Source organism: Leptinotarsa decemlineata, unplaced genomic scaffold (genome assembly GCF_025532065.1).
Source record: "Leptinotarsa decemlineata unplaced genomic scaffold, Ldec_3_MD MMD2_P_RNA_scaffold_2, whole genome shotgun sequence".
Taxonomy (NCBI): domain Eukaryota; kingdom Metazoa; phylum Arthropoda; class Insecta; order Coleoptera; family Chrysomelidae; genus Leptinotarsa; species Leptinotarsa decemlineata.
Window position 1 is genome coordinate 105,757 of NW_027412529.1, and position 19,153 is coordinate 124,909.

The following is a 19,153-nucleotide window of genomic DNA, read 5'->3' on the forward strand; positions in this document are numbered from 1 at the left end:
GAAGTGTTATGAGGGCGTTTATATTTGAGAGTCTCCAACAATATGTCAGAGATATATTTGCCAAAGAAGGTACAAACTCTCATTTCAGTTGTGGCGGAGTGTCATAGACACTTTTTTCTTCTGGTGTCTGACATCCAGAACCGCAGCATAAGGCTTTATGCTATGTTGTGGCACAGCATAACAAGGTTTTATGCTTTGTTGTGGCTCAGCAACAGGGTTAAACCCTGTTGAACGATTCGCATTTTCATGTCAAAAAAACTCTCGGCGCGAAAAATTTGATTAAAATGTACGCGGCATTTTGATAAATGGAGGAGCAACAATCGAAATCCGTCGCTGGTATTTCATTCAGATTTTCAATTTCTGGACAATAATGTGAAAAATCTGTCAATATCAATTTTCACCCAAATATACATAACTTTGAGAATTGGAGAACCAATTTGACATTATCAAGCAGTGTCACTTTTAAGTGTATTCAGCACCTCTGTGAATGGGAGGCTGAAACTTATAGGTGCCGTTGATTAAGAGTTTTTGGCAAAATATTCAACATGGGAAATCAAAGTGATCACACCAGTTATATTTTATTTTGCGCAGTTAACTCACATCACTAAAAAAATAAGAGAAAGGGTCTTAATTCTATAATCTAGAAAGTAACAGTTTAGTCCTGTCTCTAATAACTTTCCAAATATTCAATTTTTATTAAAGAAATGATAAATTTACATCATTCTCATATTTCACAGAGAATGTTAAAACAAAATTTTCGAAATTTGAAGTAAAACTTCTTTACGCGCGCTTGACTTGGGGAGTAAGCTAGTGAACGAGTGACGAGAGCGTTACGAAAAGTGTGACCGGGCGAGGCGAACGGAAGTTGAGAGGAGGATAAGTTAGTGAAGATACAAAGAGAGAGTTATGTTTCGTATATTACTGTAGAGGCAAGAGAGAGAGAGAGAGGTGCTAACACACATTTACGGTCGAGTAGGTTCTGAAGAATTCTTAGGAGAAAACTATCATACGTTGCCACTAATTTTAGCCGGAGATTTCAATGTTAATTTCACGTCCGAAGATGGACAACTCTTGGTAAACTTTCTACAAGAAAATTGATATTGGTATGTAGATGGCTTGAAATACCATGGTGTAATCACTTGGACCCCTCTCTATGTGAAATATTTTAACGAAAATACTAGATCTAAGGCGCTCTTGATTCTTCATAAAATAAAGAGACCCATAGACCCAACGTACTTTGGCATTTCATTCACATTGGCACACACCGAAGTTTACATTTGGAAACGATTCTTGTTCCATCTACTAACGTATGTACAAAGTTGGGCTAATCTCATTTCTCACGTCGAGAGATTTTGACGAAACAGAAGCGAATTATTTAAACATCAAGGTTTCTGCGTATCCTTGTATATACTGTCGGCTCACTTTAGTAACTCTGATTGGTACCATTGGTACATTTAGGATTTAGGGTTAGGTGTAGGACGTTGTGTTAAGTCCTAGAGTTAAGATTATATACATTTTTAATTATTTGAAATATATTCATCATGTTGCTAGGACGTATCCGATCTACATGTAAAAAATCAATTTTATCCAAAGTGAGTAGTTACAAAATTTTAGGGTTATTGTAAGTGGTTAAACTCCCAAGGTCAAATTGAAGTCATTGGAAGAGAAAAATTTTTTGGGAGGTTTTTTTTATGGCAAACCGTTTTACGAATTTTATCAATGTAAAGAAATGTATTTTTTCAATTCTATTATGTTTAACTTGATTCTTTGATTTTTCAATTCCCATTACATTTTCAGAAAACATTGGGACTGTTCGCCAAAAATAATTATGCTAGTGAAGCTACTTTCGAAACTAAGGTAAGATATAGAAAATGTGTCCCCGTGTGTGAAAAAAATAAACTAGAGGTTTTTAGATCATCAACTGTCGAGAAATATTGATCACTAAATTAGTTGAAAAACAAAAAACATATTTTTTCTTCATGAAGGGGTCAAATGCATGATTCAAAACCCTGTTAGGTAACGGTATTATTAGATTAATTTTCAGCCTTACCGATTACATAAACTTGAAGAAGCCCCTTCCACCAGTGTAACTTTGACAAAAGAAGATGCCATCAAATTTTACACTCAGTTAAATATCATTCGCCGAATGGAAACTGCAGCTGGTAATTTATACAAAGACAAAATTATCAGGGGATTTTGCCACCTTTATTCTGGGCAGGTAAGTGAAATCGAGTCATTCCAAGAACTTGCATTCATACAATTTTTTCAACCAAATAGGAGGCAGTAGCGGTTGGCATAAAAGCTGCTCTACGTCCTCACGATAGCGTTATAACTGCATACCGAGCTCACGGATGGACCTACCTTATGGGTGTTTCACCTTTAGGAGTACTGGCCGAATTATGTGGCCGACAAAGTGGTTGTGCAAGAGGAAAAGGGGGTTCCATGCACATGTACGGTGATAATTTTTATGGGGGAAATGGTATTGTAGGAGCTCAGGTAAAGTCAGCAGATCTTGTATATCATCTCGGGGGTTAATAATGAATATGCAAAAAAACAGGTTCCTTTAGGCGTGGGCATTGGCCTAGCTGCCAAGTACAAAGGCACAGATGGAGTATGTGTAGCTCTGTATGGAGACGGGGCCGCCAACCAGGGCCAAGTTTTTGAAGCTTATAACATGGCCAAGCTGTGGGACATTCCCTGCATTTTCGTGTGTGAGAACAACGGATACGGTATGGGGACAAGTGCCGATAGGGCTGCTGCTAGCACTAACTTCTATTCGAGGGGAGACTACGTTCCCGGAATCTGGGTAGATGGAATGGATGTTTTGGCCGTTAGGGAATGTTTCAGATATGCCGTGAACTATTGCAGCACTGGAAAAGGGCCACTGGTTATTGAAGCTGCTACCTATAGGTGACATTTGTTTATAATAATAATGATAATATCATTTTTGCTTTTAATAATGGTAATATAAATTCATTCATTTGTTAAAAAGTACAAAATCATATATGTCTCTATATACTATAGGAAAAATGTCAAGGTAAAATTATACGAGATGACATAATGAACAAACACCAACACCTTTGAAATTAATCTAAAGAATAGCAATTTTTATCAGTTGATCTTGATTTGAAAATGTTCATATTATTGTAGAAATGGCATTGCAAACAATTTATAGATTCAACAAATATTTACACATAACAAATATTTAATTAAATTATCCAAGCTCCGAAATAAGGCACGTAAATGTTCATTTATATTAGTTGCTATGATGAATTTTGGAAGAATATCAATGAAAAAGTTAATCTGTAGTACATAAGTGTTTACAGGCCCTATTGCCTAATTTGAAACTGATTGATACCATTTTTCACATTATTTGGCACAGGACTTATATGTGTTTGAATAGGGATTTGGGATTTTTATTGAATCTTGCAAAATATTCATTTGAACCATCAAACATTTATCTGAGTGAAATGATAAGCTAAAATATCATCAGTATGGCTTCATACCATTCTCAAATAGCGGAAATAAACTAGGTTTCTATGTACCTACAACAAGATCCAATTTTATGAGTTAATCCTCATTTCATTCGTTATGCGATGAATTTAATCACTTGTGTAATGAAACACTCATTTTCAGCACACATTACGACTGTTTGAGAAAGAAATGAAGTATAATCTTTCTTAAATTCATGCTCTGTTTTTTAATATTAAAAAGTAATAAACGCTCATATAAATGCAAAACGCTAACAAAGTACTCCAACAGAATTTTGTGATTTTCTTATGATATGCCACAACTGGTATAGGCCGGTTCATTACATTTTACATGGTCCATGTTATTTTAATACGGCAAACAATAGATTTTGTGAGCGTTCTGGTCTGGTCCATCTGCAGTGGAGTACGTTTGGGTGTTTAATCAAAAATACTTGTTAAAACTGATAACAATGTTCATTCATTTATATAGAACCCAGACAGCAAAGTGCTTGGGACTCGATTAATTTCCACGTGGCTCGGCTGCATGCATGAAATCTTTGTCTAAGAGATAGATTGTTAACTAGTAACAACTCCATCTCGTGAACAAAGCACCAATCAGGAAAGACATCCCATATACCAAAACTCTAATAGAAATCAAAAGTGAAAACTATCGGAGAGAGATACGTATAAGGAAATGAATATTACAAAATAAATTTCGAAATAATATCTCTCCCAACTACCTACAGTAAGGTGTGGTAAACTTCTGTCGAAAAACAACTACTTTCCCGGCTAACACCACGCTGGATATTGAATTATATCCGATAGACAGTCATTTAAGACTCCCCACAGAGGCTAATCTCGCAGATGTTTTTCATTCATCCAGCAGTAGGCCCATGCTGAAATTATTCAAGTCGATCACCTGCAGACTGCGGTTTTGAGGCATTACCTCTCGTCAGTACAGGAAACATTCTACCCAGACAGCAAAGTGTCTGGGACTTGATTAATTTCAACATGGCTCGCTTCATATTTGAAACCTTCGTCGGAGAAAAAGATTGTTAACTAGTAACGACTCCATCTTGTGAACAAAGCCCCAAGCTGGGAAGAAACATCCCATGTACCAAAACAGTGACAGAAATCAAAATTGAAGACTGTATCAAGAAGAGATACATTCATGAATTTCGAAATATTAATTTTATTGTATGTATATATCTGTCCTCGAAACAGTCTTCAATTTTAATTATGTATGCCCATGGAACAGACACCCAAAAATAATTTATTACTCTGCTGCCTAAGGAAATATACTTCAACTATTTATCAATTTTAAATAAACTATGAGCTATTTGTTGTTATATTACCTATTTTTCACTGTAAAAGATATTTTTAATCATTAACAAATGTTTCTATGACTACAACAAAACTTATTACAACAGTATGTTTTTACTAGACTATATTACGACCTCCTGGTAGAAACACTCTTCAATACATTTCTATAGTTATTATTATAATTGTTTCTAAAAAGTGAGTTTTGTACCTTTTTGTGTGATGATGTTTTTTTTTCATCTTTATATTTTATCATTTCATAGATATTCGGGACATTCCATGTCTGATCCAGGCACCAGTTACAGAACGAGAGATGAGATTCAAGAGGTTCGACAAACTAGAGATCCTATTACGTCTTTCAAAGAAAAAATTATCGCCTCCAACTTAGCAACTCCGGAAGAAATAAAGGTAACATAATTTGAAATATGATTATTGATTCCATTGAAAACACTTCTCTCGCACAGGAATAAAAATACTGTTTTTGACATTCATTTTGCTAACCAAGTTAGCATCATCAGGAAAAGATGATGGCTTCGTTGGTGACAGGTGACAGCTTTAGTCATCTCCTGATTTTTGTGCTGGTGTGGGAAGTGTGATACATTTTAAGCCAGAGGTTCCAATTCTCCCTGAAAAATACTTTCCAATTAATTACTAAAACATAATTTTATTCTTTATTCTTAGTGTTTGGAGCAATATATGTTTGTTTCAGAAAATTGATGGTGAAATAAGGGCATCGATCGACGAGGCCACTAAGAAATCCGTATCTGATAAAGAAATTGGAATGGACGAACTGCCTGCTGATATTTATGCTAACAATTTAGAGGGCAATATACGAAACGTGGACGTATTTACTCCTCTAACACATAAAAGGATCGGTGCAGCAGTCAACTTGAGCTAGTCAAGTACATTAAGATTATAACAGGAATTTGAAAACATTTGTAATGGTTGAAATGAGGAATTTTGACTTTGTCATGTTGTCATACGCAGGATATATTTTTATAGACAAAGTTGTTTTGCAGTTTTTTTCTATAATTTTTCTATTGTTTTTTGTTGCATCATTTAAATGAGAAATTTATTTATTCTCTCCAATGTGTATGATGATGAATGATATTGTCAATTGACAGTATTAGTGTGTACATAGGCAAGTAAATGAATGTAATATATTCAAATATGTTTGCTTTCAAATTTAATTCTATGCTCAATATAGATCCTATTTGTTTTTAATTCTAGTATTTACTGCATGTAAATATTCAATTTTGTTTTTGAACTATTCTATACATATATAAAGTTGTGTAATATAAACTTTTTATGAAACTGTTATCATTAGTTTAGTGTATAAAACTAAGAGAATATAAATAAGTCCCTGAAAAGGAAACAAAAACAGAAGAATTTTTCATTCAACGAGTATCTTGATTCTACCTATTTTGAACAGTTCTTTTTTTGTTCAGTAAAAGATTTACAGTAGGACATTTTTCTGGGAGGCGTAAAGTTAATTTTTCAGGGATTGTTCTTTCAAAATAAATTCTGAATTACCTGGAAATTTCCTTTATCTGACTTGGTATTACTTTTCAACTTGGTCAAGACTTTTTTTGTTTGATACAAAGAAGTGAGAAGGTAATTTTTCGTATTGTCAACAACACTTTCTTTATATATTACACTCTCAATTGTTTTCATACAGGGTCAAACAGTAAAACTATCACAAACATACTATAAAATTAAATGATCAAGATTAACAAAAGTAAAACGAATACAAAAAAAATCAAATTAAACTTCAGCAGGAACACTCCCATCCAGTGATGAAATCTTATTTATCACTATTCTTCATGTTTATCAACACTTAAAACACAAAAGTTTGGTAACAGGTCTTCTGTATGTAGCAATATTTGTTTTTACATCGATCACTTGTGAATTACCATCTGCACCTGGATACGTTGCTGTTACTATACATATTTCGTCCAAAGAGTTTCTGTTTCTTAAAAATTGGCTGTGGGTGATGTACACAATGACGACAGATTCGCAGTGAGATGTCAGGTTCACATTTTTTAGTACTTACTACCCCTTCAAATTGGATAAGGTTCGGAAGTGTACGATCTTTACTATTAACAAGGGTTTTTAAGGATTTCCACATCAAATGAGAACTATTCTTGTATCTATCTATTTTGTTAATGAATATTACTGGAGTTTTTCCCAGTTTTAGTCTTCCTCTTTGAAGATGATCACTTGGTGATCGAAACACGTGTCGAGGTGTTAAAAATAACGATTTGGTGTTGGGAAAAAACTCCAGTTATATTCATTACTACACCAAAGGTTCCAAACAGTGCATCATAAGTATTTTGTTAATAATAATACTGAACTTTCTTTATTTTCAATGAGTTAACCACATCGTTTCTCAATTTTGCTTTTGCATATTCAGTAATGTAATGGGGAATGTTCCTCCTGACGAAAATCAAGTAGTTTTCGTAAAAGAACTCTAAAACAACATTTCAAACTTATCATTTCAACCTTTTTCTTTAAAAAATTATTTAAATACTTAAAAAAGAGGAATGAAATAATGCATTCATCATTTAAAGGGATTCGTTTCTATTTCATCATTTGGCAACATCGGTTATAGCTAATAAAGGACAATGAATCTGTTACCTGTATGAGACAAACAAAGATGACATATTTCAAGAGGCGTGCTGTCTGTTTACTTATGTTCCGAGTTCCGAGACATTCTGTGACATATGACATTTTGTGCACCTAACTTATCTTCCTCTATATAAATAAATAACAAAACAACTGTTGTTTGTGGCTTGTGGAGGTGGTATTGAACTATAATTTATATTTTGCCTTAATTGTTGATTTATAAGGATAATTTTCATTTTTTAAAGTAGAATATCTAGGTCAGTATAAATTATTTCAACTTGATATAGGTGCTGTTGCCAGTATGTGTATTAGAAACAAATCCCTTAAAAAATTAAAACCCAACATTTGAAACATCAATTTGAATACTTTTCGAAGTGAATTTGTAAAACTCATGAATTAAACTCAACTTTATTTTGTTCAAACTTGCATTTGCTGTAATAACCCAAATTGAGGAACATTCCCCATTGTACCAAGACATATTCTATCCAATTTGACATTATTATTCAAATATACCAGGCGTGTTGTGCCTCCCGGCGATGGTACGCGTGATTCTGGCACACTCACCTTCTTCACCATAACCTGGAAACTCAACTACAATCATCTTTCTTTCGATACTTCGGAAACTGAAAAATCTCATTTTATATAGATATAAATATTAAAAATTTCAACAAGGGCTCACAACGATTCAGTATCATTGAATACTGAATTCGACCAATCACATGTCAGTGTCCGCCATATGCAGCAACAAACAAAGATACACCAGTTGGTGTACTCTTTGGCCACAAATGTCAATCACAGAACAATCGTAAATGATGACATTTCGCTACACCACAGAACACCCTATATAGATAGGGTGTTCTGTGGCTACACCCCCAAAATAGTAGTAAATCAGAGACAACCAACGAGACTGTTAAGTTAATAGGAAAAATGGTTCTGTTGTGAAGCGATCGCTTCAATCAGGTCAACTATTCATCGATCCTTTTCTGGCACGTTATCTCTTAAGGAGAGTAGCTCTCTTTAAATATATATTTCTTCTTTCTCTTGTTCATTAGATTTGTAATTAAACTATTTCCCTTCAATAATTAAAAGCCACAGGGTGATGGCGCTACTATCGCGACATGGAGTGTAGCAACGTTGACGAAGTTCACTATTTATCTCTACAAATGCCAATGCCATCATTCAACTGTGTAAAAAAATAAATATTTATAGTTATTGCGTAGAAAGTAAAAACTTAACTCGTAAACATAGTTGAAGTATAGCGCTTTGAATTATACGATATATAAAAATTTTGAAAATAAAGGAAATGAAAATAGGAAATTATTATTGTGAACACCTCCATAAAATTCGATATGAAAGACGGCAACAGTGTATGTTCGTGATTTTATTTACCTACCTAACCTGACCTAACCTATAGATCAAAAACGAAACGACCCTGTTTGCTGTGGTTTATTACATTTGCTGTGATATTGTTGTTGTCTTTTCAATCTGGTGTAAGTAGAGATATTTAAAAACAATGTATTGTTTAGTGTATGGTTGTGATGAAAATGAGGTGCCCAAGATGCATTGCTTTCCAAGGAATGCTGAGAAGTAAGTACATAAAATGTGTTTCATATGTTTGTGTCTGTTATGAAATATACTACATGTCCAGAGCATTGCAAAAAAAAACTAGTTGACGAAATGTATTTTCGCATTATTGTATCTTGTTTTGTCATACAACACTGCCTGATACGTTTTATAGCAGATATATTATAGTAGATAACATAGAAAAACTCCAATCAAAAGCAAACTGTCATAAGCCATATCAGTGTAAAATCTGATGTAATCTAACACTTTTGCAAGGTATATAGCTCAAAGATAATGAAAATATTGGTTTGACTCCATCTCAACAATTGGGGTTCTTGTAATCGTTTAATGCTTATTTAAAAGATTAAATTGTGTTCTGATAACTCATATGCCTAAACTGTAGTACATGAGGGTGGGATATTGAAAAAGTTGCCTTTACTTCTTCTGTTTGTAACTATAGTTCAAATTTTTTAGGTGTAAGTTATGGCAGGATAGTCTGGGAATTCAGTATCCAGGAAATATGAGACATTTGAGAATCTGTAGCACTCATTTCAACAAAGCTGACTATATAGAGAAGTCATGGAAGTTAAAATCCAATGCTCTTCCAATTAAATTTATGGGAGAAGAACAAAATGTCAAAATAAATGAGGAGAAAAGGATAAGTAAGTAGTATTAAATAGGCTGTATATTTTATTATATTTATAATTATAATCCTATATTTTAAATAACTTTCAAAGGTAAAAAAAATCTTATTTTTTATCAAGCTTATATGTAACACTATTAATATTTAATTCATTATCTCATCTTTAGTATTTTTGTGTTTTTTTATATCTCTTATATAAACTTATCTTTTTTGACATACTATCAATATAGTGAAGTATAATATGCAATACAGGAAAATGTAACAGTTGAAGATCAATCTTTTAATTCTCTCACTGTATATTTTGAATTTGTTTTTTTTTGTGGTATTGTAATTCATCTACTTTATAAATATGTTTGAAAAAATCTTTGTAAACTTACTTTTTTAACAAGTCAAATCATATACTATGTTGTTAATGACTGTGTAAAATTCACATTATTTTATTATTGTAACAGTTTTATTTTTTTTACAGATATTTTGGATAAAAAATTACAAAAGTTCGAGCACTCGTAAAACAATAAAATGAAAGAACATGTATTTACATTATTATATTAACATGAATTAATTTTTTGTAAATAAAATATTTTGTTGTCTTCTAATTTGTTGTCTTTTTTATATATTATTTATTATGTTTAACCAAAAAAGTATGTTTTATTCAAATAATAAACATTAATTATAGTCCTAAAAATCAAGATAAATATATCAAATAGCAGCAACATTTATACTCAATTTCTTAGTAACGGATATAATTCTACACATAACTAAAGATATTTCATTATAATGGGAAACATAAATCAGTAGCTTGTCTGCGAAACACAACAAATCTCAATTATCTGAAATTGAGTTGGGACTCTATTCTAATATTGCAAATAGAATAACATCGAATGGATATAAGTTAAAATACTTATATCCAATCAATGTTATTCTATTATTGATACTAGAACTGAGTTCTCACTCAATTCCTGTTAATTGTGGAATTGTTGAGTTTTGCTAACAAGTAACAACTAACTGAAGTTTAAACGGGGGTCTAGAATACCTGGCATAATATTTGAATTTTCCCGCCACACTTTCAACTTTCCGAAGAGGACACGAATAATGCCGAAGCTATGCAACTTGACTGCGTGTCATAGAACTAAAGTCTGGGGTTGTTAGTTCTATACTGCACGCCCTCTACAAATGGCTTTCTTTACAGTTCGCCAGTGCAGTTTTCACCGATCAAAATTTTATCATTAAGTTACTCGTCTCGTTGGTTGTCTCTGTAGTAAATGTAAATAGTAACCCTGAGAAATACTAATTTTTACATTTTAACCTTTTGGAGGTTCAGTGTTTATTATTTAAGCATAAAGTAAAAGATGTTTATCAATAAATGAAATGTTTTCATCGTTCTCGATTTAATCGTAAATTTATTGAAGATATTGTATAATGTCAGAGAGCGAAGAAGAAAATTTTTGTTTTTTCGGAAAACCGTTGGACCCTTATGATGAAGGTATGGCTAATATTATATGGCTAATTCATACACAAAAATTCTGATTTAATATATTGGTGTATGAATGCTACCATTTATTTACATTGTGACAATTTTCTTGAGTAGGAGTAACAGTTTGGTAAATGAGCTATCCAATATTTCTTGAAAAAATTGATTTATCAAGCCATGATTTACAGATGCCTTTCCGAAAAAGCGCCCCATTGCCCTAGAGGAGCAAATCGCCACGGACGCACAAGGCAGACGGAGGTTTCATGGCGCTTTCACAGGGGGCTTCTCAGCGGGATTTTTCAACACCGTCGGATCCCTCGAAGGATGGACACCGAGCGACTTCAAGAGCACTCGCCAGGAGAAGGCTAAGAGCATCGTCCAGAAACCGCAAGATTTCATGGACGAAGAAGACATTGGCGAGTATGGGATAGCACCCCAGACAGTCAGAGCTACTGATGATTATTCCACCTCTAAAAAAAGGCGCAAGCAGGTATTTTTAGTGCTATATTCTTGTAGAAATGAATGGTTGATTTCAGTTACCTATAGATTAATGTCAATTAAAAATTTTCCCACAACTTTCGCAATTTTATTGTGAATCGCAAATCACAAAACATCCATCTTAGTGAGCATTCAACTTGTATGGCATATTTTCTTATATTAAACAAAACTTACAAGTACTGAATGCTATTGTTCAATGGAAGATTGATGTTTTTGATTTCATAAAAATATTCAACAGAGTTCACAATTTTTGAGAGTGTTCTTTTTTGGTAATATTAATTTTTACGATAAAAAGAGGAATGACAATTTCTATGTTTTTTACCACTTTTATCTGTAACTAACGTTACTGCAGTTTCGTCCTATATGGACATTCTCAAACTTGAGTTTATTGTTCAAGTTTGAGAATGTCCATATAGGACGAAACTGCAGTAACGTTTGTTACTGAAATTTTCATTTCTCTTTTCATCATGATCTCCTACCACGTAGTAACGGCTACATCCATCAATTTATTAATTTGTACTGTCAACTACACTATATTTGATATTGTCTGCGAAATTAAACGATGGTGTATGACATCTGACACACAGTTATCGCAAAATTAAAACTATAGTGCGACAGTATACTTTGAAGCCGCCATACACTGATGTGACAAGCTTGATGAAGAAAGGTTGCAGTTGCATTGGCTTTTTATACCACTGTATATGAACAACTTTTTTATCAAACTATATTTGGGTATAGGCAGACTAAGGCTATCTGTAGAGCTGGTGTTGGGACAATTTTTTGATTAATATTGACTTTTGGTTCTATGTATCAGTCTGCTGTTTCCAAAATGAATAATGAACGTAAGGTTAATATTTCCTGATCAAGGAAGAGTGGCTTACATGCTCTGCTATCCAAGTGGAGTCGTTAAATGTTAAATGATAAATAAGTATATGTAAGGAATAATTTCATTTTTGACAAAAATTGATAAAGTGTAAACTTTACATTAGTTATTTTTCAGGTATTTTCAGATGGCCCAATTCCAGGGATACCGGTCTTGGAAACCTTACTTACAAGTGGGAACGAAACCATTGGATACTTACTGATGAAGAATCTAGGAATCCAAGACAAAGTTCAGAAGCAACAGGAAGAAACTGGTACTGTAAACGTGAAAGTTTACGGATGCCAAATGCCAGAGCAGTATAAAATACCCGAGAAAATAGAAAACAGACAGTATGTTGTCCCAGATATCTACAAAGAATTTTTAGAGAAACCAAAAGCAAACACCTTCGGGCTAGGTTACCAGGGCTTGGACAGGACTCACATCAACTTATTCACAAATTCGAATCTAGTTGTGAGAGACAAAAACAACAAGAAATTCTCAATCGGAGGCCAAGCATTTGGCGTGGGGGCATTCGAAAATGAAGATGATGATATTTACATGAAAGAAGACATGAGTAACTACGACTTTGAGTTGAGAAAGGAGAAGGAAGATAAGAAAGTAGTTCATAGTCATGTAGATTTGTTGTATGGCATGTTCAAGCATTATCAAGCCCCATTAATTTCCAAAAAGTTATACCCCCCACCAACGATACCTCACAGTTTTAGTGGAAAACATAAGGTAAGAATATAACTGATGGCTTTCGCTTTGGCCCACATTGGGAGAGAGAGAGAGAGAGAAATACGTTTATTAATGAATCGAAGAGGTTTTGTATTAAAGTGTATAATATTTTAAAATTTTTGCAAAGCGCTTTCGACTTTCGTCATCATCAGTGCTCACTTGTCAGGCAACAGGAAGTATCAAGATAAGTGAATTGTACATTGTAATATTTGAATTATATAAAACAAAATAGGCTTATAGCCAATAAAATACATTTTTGGATTGAGGCCATGTGGTTTAGTCAAAGTATCTTATGAAGACGACTACTTTGACTGAACCACGTGGCCTCGATCCAAAAATGTATTTTATTGGCTATAAGCCTATTTTGTTTTATATAATTCAAATATTACAATGTACAATTCACTTATCTTGATACTTCCTGTTGCCTGACAAGTGAGCACTGATGATGACGAAAGTCGAAAGCGCTTTGCAGGAATTTTAAAATATTATACACTTTAATACAAAACCTCTTCAATTCATTAATTCAAATAAGTGTATTCAGCTTTTCCAAATCCTTTAATACGTTTATTGTCCTAAGAAAGAGTTCTTGTTGACAAACGATTACGAACTATGTCAAAGTAGTATAAAAGTAATTTCTAAAAGCCCATTTATATAAAATAGGGTGTTAAATACATTTTCATGAAACAAAATAAATGCTATACAATTTAAAATTCAAAAAATTTCCTTAAAAAAAATATGCTATATTATAGTGACATGCAGTGGTAAATTATAATTCATAAAAAGCATTGTCATTGTAAAATTCATTAAAACTATAACAGGCTTTATCAATCAGAATGTCGCTTGATTTTTTCCTAAAAATATTCAAAGAATAACTCTTCAGGTATATGGGAATTTTGTTGTACATCTTTATTCCATTGTATATCAATGAGTCCTTCACCATTGTTGTTGTGGGCAGGGGAAGTCTGATCAAGTTAGCTTGACGTGTATTATAGTGTGGCTCGTTTATATCATCACCAGCAGATATATTTCTATGGTATTTTTACAATACTGCACAATGAAATTCATAAATAATTATTTCTTTTATACTTTACTTCAAGGTGAAAACCTCATTTAAATTACATCAAGTTAATTTCCAAGTTAGTTACCCTGAATCAATTTCAGATAAAGAAATCTCGTTTTGAACCAGTCGTAGAAGTAAAGGAAGAGATCGATCGCCACAGCATAAACCCCGAGATTCGAGCCCGATATCTTGGAGAGCAGGTCCAAGAAGCGTATACCCCTTCTAGATTAGCCAGAGACCTTCCAGTGCCTAGCACGAGCATCAGAGGCCCAGAGAGCATCTCTTCAAGGCGATCTTTTGATGTTTCCTCCCTTCTCGTTGATAGATTCGTGCCCGCATCTTCTAAGGCAGAAGGGTCTGACGCCCAGATACCAGAACAGCAGACAGAAACAACGTATGGAACTGCGGATATGAGAGAAGCAGTAAGGATGAAGATGTTTGGTCCGTTAACCAGGGAGACTTTGGAGTGGCGACCTTGTGCGATTCTCTGCAAGAGGTTCAACGTTCCCGAACCATTCGTAGAGTAAGTACCTCGAAGTAGTTCAATAGGAATAATATTCATTTATCAATAAAGTTATTACAAAATGGAATATAGATTTGGTACTCCGGCTACATGTGCTAAGTCATAATGAAATACAAACATTAAGCACAACATTACAAAAAAAGCAATTGATATATTTCCGTGAACTGAACATTCACAGCACAGAAATTTATATTAATAATATAAATGTGTAACAAACAAGCCATAATCCGAGAAGAAGCTTTGCTATCAAAATGTTAGGAGAAAGTATGCAAAAATTCCTCACGACTGTAGTAACATTTCTGCAAGAGTAATTCTTTCCCTCAGTTTTTAAAAGTTTTTCTGATTGTATATTCCTGATAGATTCTGCAAATCATCATAACAGTTCATTGTATTGAATATTTATTTATTTATTTGCCACTGAGGTACAGTATGTACATATGGTATGTCAATAACTTAAAATTAATATATATATATATATATATATATATATATATATATATATATATATATATATATATATATATATATATATATATATATATATATATATATATAGAACATAATAACAGTGTGATACGAATAAAATATGTAGGTATTTCATTTATCATATATGTGTATATACATATATGCATATACACACATACACATATATACACACATACACACACCCACATATATAAACATACACACATACATACACATATATAGACAAGACACGTATATAAATTCCTTAGTAAAAATATGGAACAGGCGTCGAAGATAACACTAAATAATAGTAAGAGGAAAAAAAATAAGTAAAATCATTGCTCAACGGAAATCATCTTCCAGGAATTCATCACAACTATAGTAACATTTTTGCAGCAGCAATTGCTTTACTCTACCATGAAACACTTTATCAGAGGTAATTTGTTTGATCTGCTCTGGTAATTTATTATACAGATTTATGGCATTATACAAAGGGGACTTTTTATATTTCGTTGACTTATGACTTGGAATACGCAAAACATCACCATGACGTGTGTTGTAACTGTGCACCGTTGCGTTTGTTTCTAGTTCATGGATGTTAGATCTAGCAAATCCTATACATTTAAGAATGTATATGGAGGGAGCCGGTAACAATTTTTCCCTAACGAATACTGGTTTACAGCTGTCTCGGTGTTCAATGCTGAAAATTAGTCTAACAATGCGCTAATGAGAAGCATCTAAAATGGCCTTTCTATCATGAATATCCGAATTTGTGGAAAATATATTGATATCTTTATAGGCTGAAGTGAAGCATTTAATGAAAAATATGGAACTGAAGGAGGCTATCTTTTGTTCTACAAATATCTTGGAAACCTATATTAATAATCAATCTTATTAGTCTTTTGGCTGCAACAAAAACTTCCTGGCACATCCCCAAGAAATGATGATGAAGCTGACTTATTGGATACATATTGTTACGTTTTTCCCGTGGGTTTACCAATAATTGACTTCACTGAACAATAATTAGTCTTCTGATTGATCCATAGTAATTTCAAAAACTACACTTCACGATTTGATCTTCACAAACTTTGTGAAGGTCAAATCGTGAGGTATAGTTTTTGAAAAAAAAATTGAAGTCAATTTTATTTCACTTTTAATACAACAAAACACTTAAATTTCAACTATTATTCGAATGTCTATCGCCGTACTAGATTGCTCTATGTACCGCACTGTCACTTCCACTTGATTGTCTCGATAGGTGAGTGGATCGTGTTTATATTTGGCAATCGAAGGCGCTGGAAAATTCCTCAGAATTCCATTGAAGCCGGTAGTATTATTCTCTCCACATCTAGAACGACAGCGAACATTAAAAATTCGCGTGCTCTTAGCTACGTCACAATTGGTTTATGGGGCTACCAGTGGCGGCCGGCGTTATTTTCTTTAGGGCATGATTTACAGCAATCCTGTATAGGATTGATCTGAGTGACTTACACTGCTTGCCAGGTGAGATGAAATCGCTAGTTTTTGGGAAAATAGTATTAGGGGATAATAAAGGCTCCAAATTTCAACGGATTAAAAATGGGGACATTATTAGAATTGTACTGCAATAATTAAAATATGGTGCGTTTAAATAATTATCTTGCATTAATTATTTTTTTTGTGGAGGAAATCAGAGTTTTTTGTCGAACTTCTTTAAGTGATTTCACCTTCCACAATCTGAAAATTGTAACAGAAAAATAAACACTTGTAGAAAAGGCAAAGTTTTTAGTTCAGCCTGATAGATTACTGTGTAAATTCAAACTTGTATTCAATAATTCTTATATATTGTGATATTTTGATACTTAATTACTAAGTCTGTACAGAAAATGTAGTTTTTGTAATTTTTTCAAATATATTTTTTATACAGTCAATCATATTCAAATCTTGAAATAAAATAACTCCCAGAATTATATACTCTTTCAACTTCTCTCTTTAAAAGATTTGTATTCAAAACTATTGTTACATATCAATTTATTTATATCTTTTGCAGTAGACCGCAAGAGGAACCTAAAAAAAGAGTAAGGAACCTCATTTTTGAACAACAGAAGGACACAGATGAAGACAGTAGTTTATTCAAACCAGGCATTTCTGGAGAATCTTCCATGCTTCAAAAGGAGCAACAGGAAACTGAAGAAATGGAAGGAAACTCTATTCCAGAAGCTCCTCTTCAGATTAAAACTGAAAATATCGAAAACATTGAAGAACAACAAAATGAAGTGAAGGAAGAAGAAATAGACTCTGCTCCAAAAGATATCACAGACCGAATTGGAATTGCCGAGAAAACAGACTTGTTCAAGGCTGTTTTTCTTAGCAGCAGCGAGTCGGAAGATGAGGAAACCAACAATACAAATGAAGATATTGAAACTGATAAGACTGAGGAGTTCAAGCAAAATGTATTGTCGGAACAACTACTCCCAAAAATTAAACCTCTAAAAGAAGGAATTTTATCAAAATTGAGTTTCAATACCTTTGTCAAACCAAAAGTTGAAGAAATTATTTCACCGCTTGTAGAACATTCTTCGGAGGGAATCTCTGCAAGCAGTTCAGACTCCAATCGAGAACCCTTGTACGGCCCCAAATTACCTGCAGAGAGATTCATCATCAACAATCCAAAAGATGTAAGGATAGTTTCTAGTGACAGTGAGGATGACTGGGTGGAAAAAAAGAAAGAAGATGAAAAGAAGAGTAAACACAAAAAGAAGAGTAAGAAGAAAGAAAAACAAAGGCATGAAAAGAAGAAGAAAAAGTCTCACAAGAGCAGTCATTAGCAACTGCTCAATCGGGTATACTTTCAACTGTGATATTTAAATAAAAATGAATAACATGTAAATTTTAGGTAAATAAAATATAAAAATGGATATCTTATTTTCAACTTTAACATAAACATTGTTCAACGGGATACTAACATTTTATTGCTATTTTATCGAGCACTTGTATTAAAGGTGTAAGATATAATTGATTCAAGCCATTTTTCATTTCATCATCACTAATTTAATAAATCTCATTAATTAAATATATCACTTATTTACAACCAGCAAATCATTATCAAATTTCTATTTCTTCAATATCCTGTCGATCCAGAGATTCAACTTGTCTTCATCTTGTAATCCAATCAACCTTTCCTTGGCTTTTCCATTTTCAAACACCACTAGAGCAGGAATAGTGCTCACCTAAAATAAAAAACTAAAATATTCTTTGAAAGACAATTTTTTGTAGACGACTCAATATTTCCTACTGTTTTTTAGGTATATAACGTTCCACTATCTGAAAAATAGACATCAAAGCATAATCGGTAGAAAATCTGCTGAAGTGGAAGGTTATATACTGGAAAAAAACAAAAGTTATTGACTCGTGAAACTCGCCGAGATATTTTGACACAGTACCTCATATTTAGCTGCTAATTCCCCTAAATCGTCGATATCCACCTTAGCCAATGAGATTTGACCCTTTCTTTGTGCAATAACATTCTGCAACCTGGGCTCTAGGGCTTTGCAGGGTCCGCACCAACTTGAAAGTGAAGGTCACTTAGTATTTCACAAAGTACTTACATTAGGAAACACGTACTTGGCAAAAAAATCCACGATAATGGGCTCTTTACTGTTTTCTACTTTTTCCAAAAAATCCTTATCATCTTGGACCTTGAACGAGGCATACCTGAATTGAGAAGTTCCAATGCACCTAGTAGCTACAGAAATAATTCTATTGGATACTCTATGACTGTGACGAAGTAGTGAGTTCATGATGAATACTGGAATTTTAACCTTTCAACTCGCTGTTCGGTGTACAAGTGAAATCTGATTTCTGGAAAGTAAAGTAAGTCAAATAATTGACATTTACATTTGCAAAAATATATTTTAGTTCATTTGAACCACAGAA

The 19,153-nt window shown here is 33.2% G+C and overlaps 4 protein-coding genes across 5 annotated transcripts; 3 read left to right on the top strand and 1 right to left on the bottom strand.

The window, feature by feature from the left end:
* Positions 1-1,427: 1,427 nt before the first annotated feature.
* On the top strand, positions 1,428-6,110 carry LOC111503067 (probable pyruvate dehydrogenase E1 component subunit alpha, mitochondrial). Of its 2 annotated transcripts, none has more exons than XM_023157283.2 (7): positions 1,428-1,592; positions 1,798-1,857; positions 2,045-2,218; positions 2,278-2,496; positions 2,558-2,910; positions 5,054-5,198; positions 5,500-6,110. In XM_023157283.2, the coding sequence occupies exons 1-7, from the start codon at positions 1,542-1,544 to the stop codon at positions 5,686-5,688; spliced, it is 1,191 nt and encodes a 396-aa protein (XP_023013051.1). In that variant the 5' UTR covers positions 1,428-1,541; the 3' UTR covers positions 5,689-6,110. The 2 variants fall into 2 exon arrangements, with proteins under 2 accessions (XP_023013051.1, XP_023013052.1); XM_023157284.2 differs by lacking the exon at positions 1,428-1,592 and adding an exon at positions 1,677-1,721.
* A 2,215-nt stretch (positions 6,111-8,325) lies between these two features.
* Positions 8,326-10,217, top strand: LOC141484902 (uncharacterized). The gene is made up of 3 exons (XM_074180562.1): positions 8,326-9,002; positions 9,453-9,640; positions 10,091-10,217. Exons 1-3 carry the CDS (start codon positions 8,929-8,931, stop codon positions 10,129-10,131), a joined length of 303 nt encoding a protein of 100 aa, XP_074036663.1. The 5' UTR covers positions 8,326-8,928; the 3' UTR covers positions 10,132-10,217.
* Positions 10,218-10,878: 661 nt separating this feature from the next.
* LOC111503065 (G patch domain-containing protein 1) lies at positions 10,879-18,791 on the top strand. Its single transcript, XM_023157280.2, has 5 exons — positions 10,879-11,104; positions 11,281-11,582; positions 12,591-13,190; positions 14,352-14,773; positions 17,268-18,791. The coding sequence occupies exons 1-5, from the start codon at positions 11,041-11,043 to the stop codon at positions 18,043-18,045; spliced, it is 2,166 nt and encodes a 721-aa protein (XP_023013048.2). The 5' UTR covers positions 10,879-11,040; the 3' UTR covers positions 18,046-18,791.
* On the bottom strand, positions 18,246-19,146 carry LOC111503066 (thioredoxin, mitochondrial). The gene is made up of 3 exons (XM_023157282.2): positions 18,842-19,146; positions 18,661-18,784; positions 18,246-18,447 (listed from the first exon to the last, which is right to left on the bottom strand). Exons 1-3 carry the CDS (start codon positions 19,015-19,017, stop codon positions 18,331-18,333), a joined length of 417 nt encoding a protein of 138 aa, XP_023013050.1. The 5' UTR covers positions 19,018-19,146; the 3' UTR covers positions 18,246-18,330.
* Positions 19,147-19,153: the final 7 nt, after the last annotated feature.

Bases quoted from the DNA above. Each gene is read 5' to 3' on its own strand.
- LOC111503067 (XM_023157283.2), top strand. From the start codon at position 1,542: ATGTTGCTAGGACGTATCCGATCTACATGTAAAAAATCAATTTTATCC. The intron at 1,593-1,797 runs GTGAGTAGTTAC...TTACATTTTCAG, and splicing joins AAAAATCAATTTTATCCAAA to AAAACATTGGGACTGTTCGC. The intron at 2,497-2,557 runs GTAAAGTCAGCA...GCAAAAAAACAG, and splicing joins ATGGTATTGTAGGAGCTCAG to GTTCCTTTAGGCGTGGGCAT.
- LOC141484902 (XM_074180562.1), top strand. From the start codon at position 8,929: ATGTATTGTTTAGTGTATGGTTGTGATGAAAATGAGGTGCCCAAGATG. The intron at 9,003-9,452 runs GTAAGTACATAA...CAAATTTTTTAG, and splicing joins TTTCCAAGGAATGCTGAGAA to GTGTAAGTTATGGCAGGATA. The intron at 9,641-10,090 runs GTAAGTAGTATT...TTTTTTTTACAG, and splicing joins AAATGAGGAGAAAAGGATAA to ATATTTTGGATAAAAAATTA.
- LOC111503065 (XM_023157280.2), top strand. From the start codon at position 11,041: ATGTCAGAGAGCGAAGAAGAAAATTTTTGTTTTTTCGGAAAACCGTTG. The intron at 11,105-11,280 runs GTATGGCTAATA...CATGATTTACAG, and splicing joins GTTGGACCCTTATGATGAAG to ATGCCTTTCCGAAAAAGCGC. The intron at 11,583-12,590 runs GTATTTTTAGTG...GTTATTTTTCAG, and splicing joins CTAAAAAAAGGCGCAAGCAG to GTATTTTCAGATGGCCCAAT.
- LOC111503066 (XM_023157282.2), bottom strand. From the start codon at position 19,017: ATGAACTCACTACTTCGTCACAGTCATAGAGTATCCAATAGAATTATT. The intron at 18,785-18,841 runs GTACGTGTTTCC...TTCACTTTCAAG, and splicing joins ATCGTGGATTTTTTTGCCAA to TTGGTGCGGACCCTGCAAAG. The intron at 18,448-18,660 runs GTACTGTGTCAA...TTTTTATTTTAG, and splicing joins AATTAGCAGCTAAATATGAG to GTGAGCACTATTCCTGCTCT.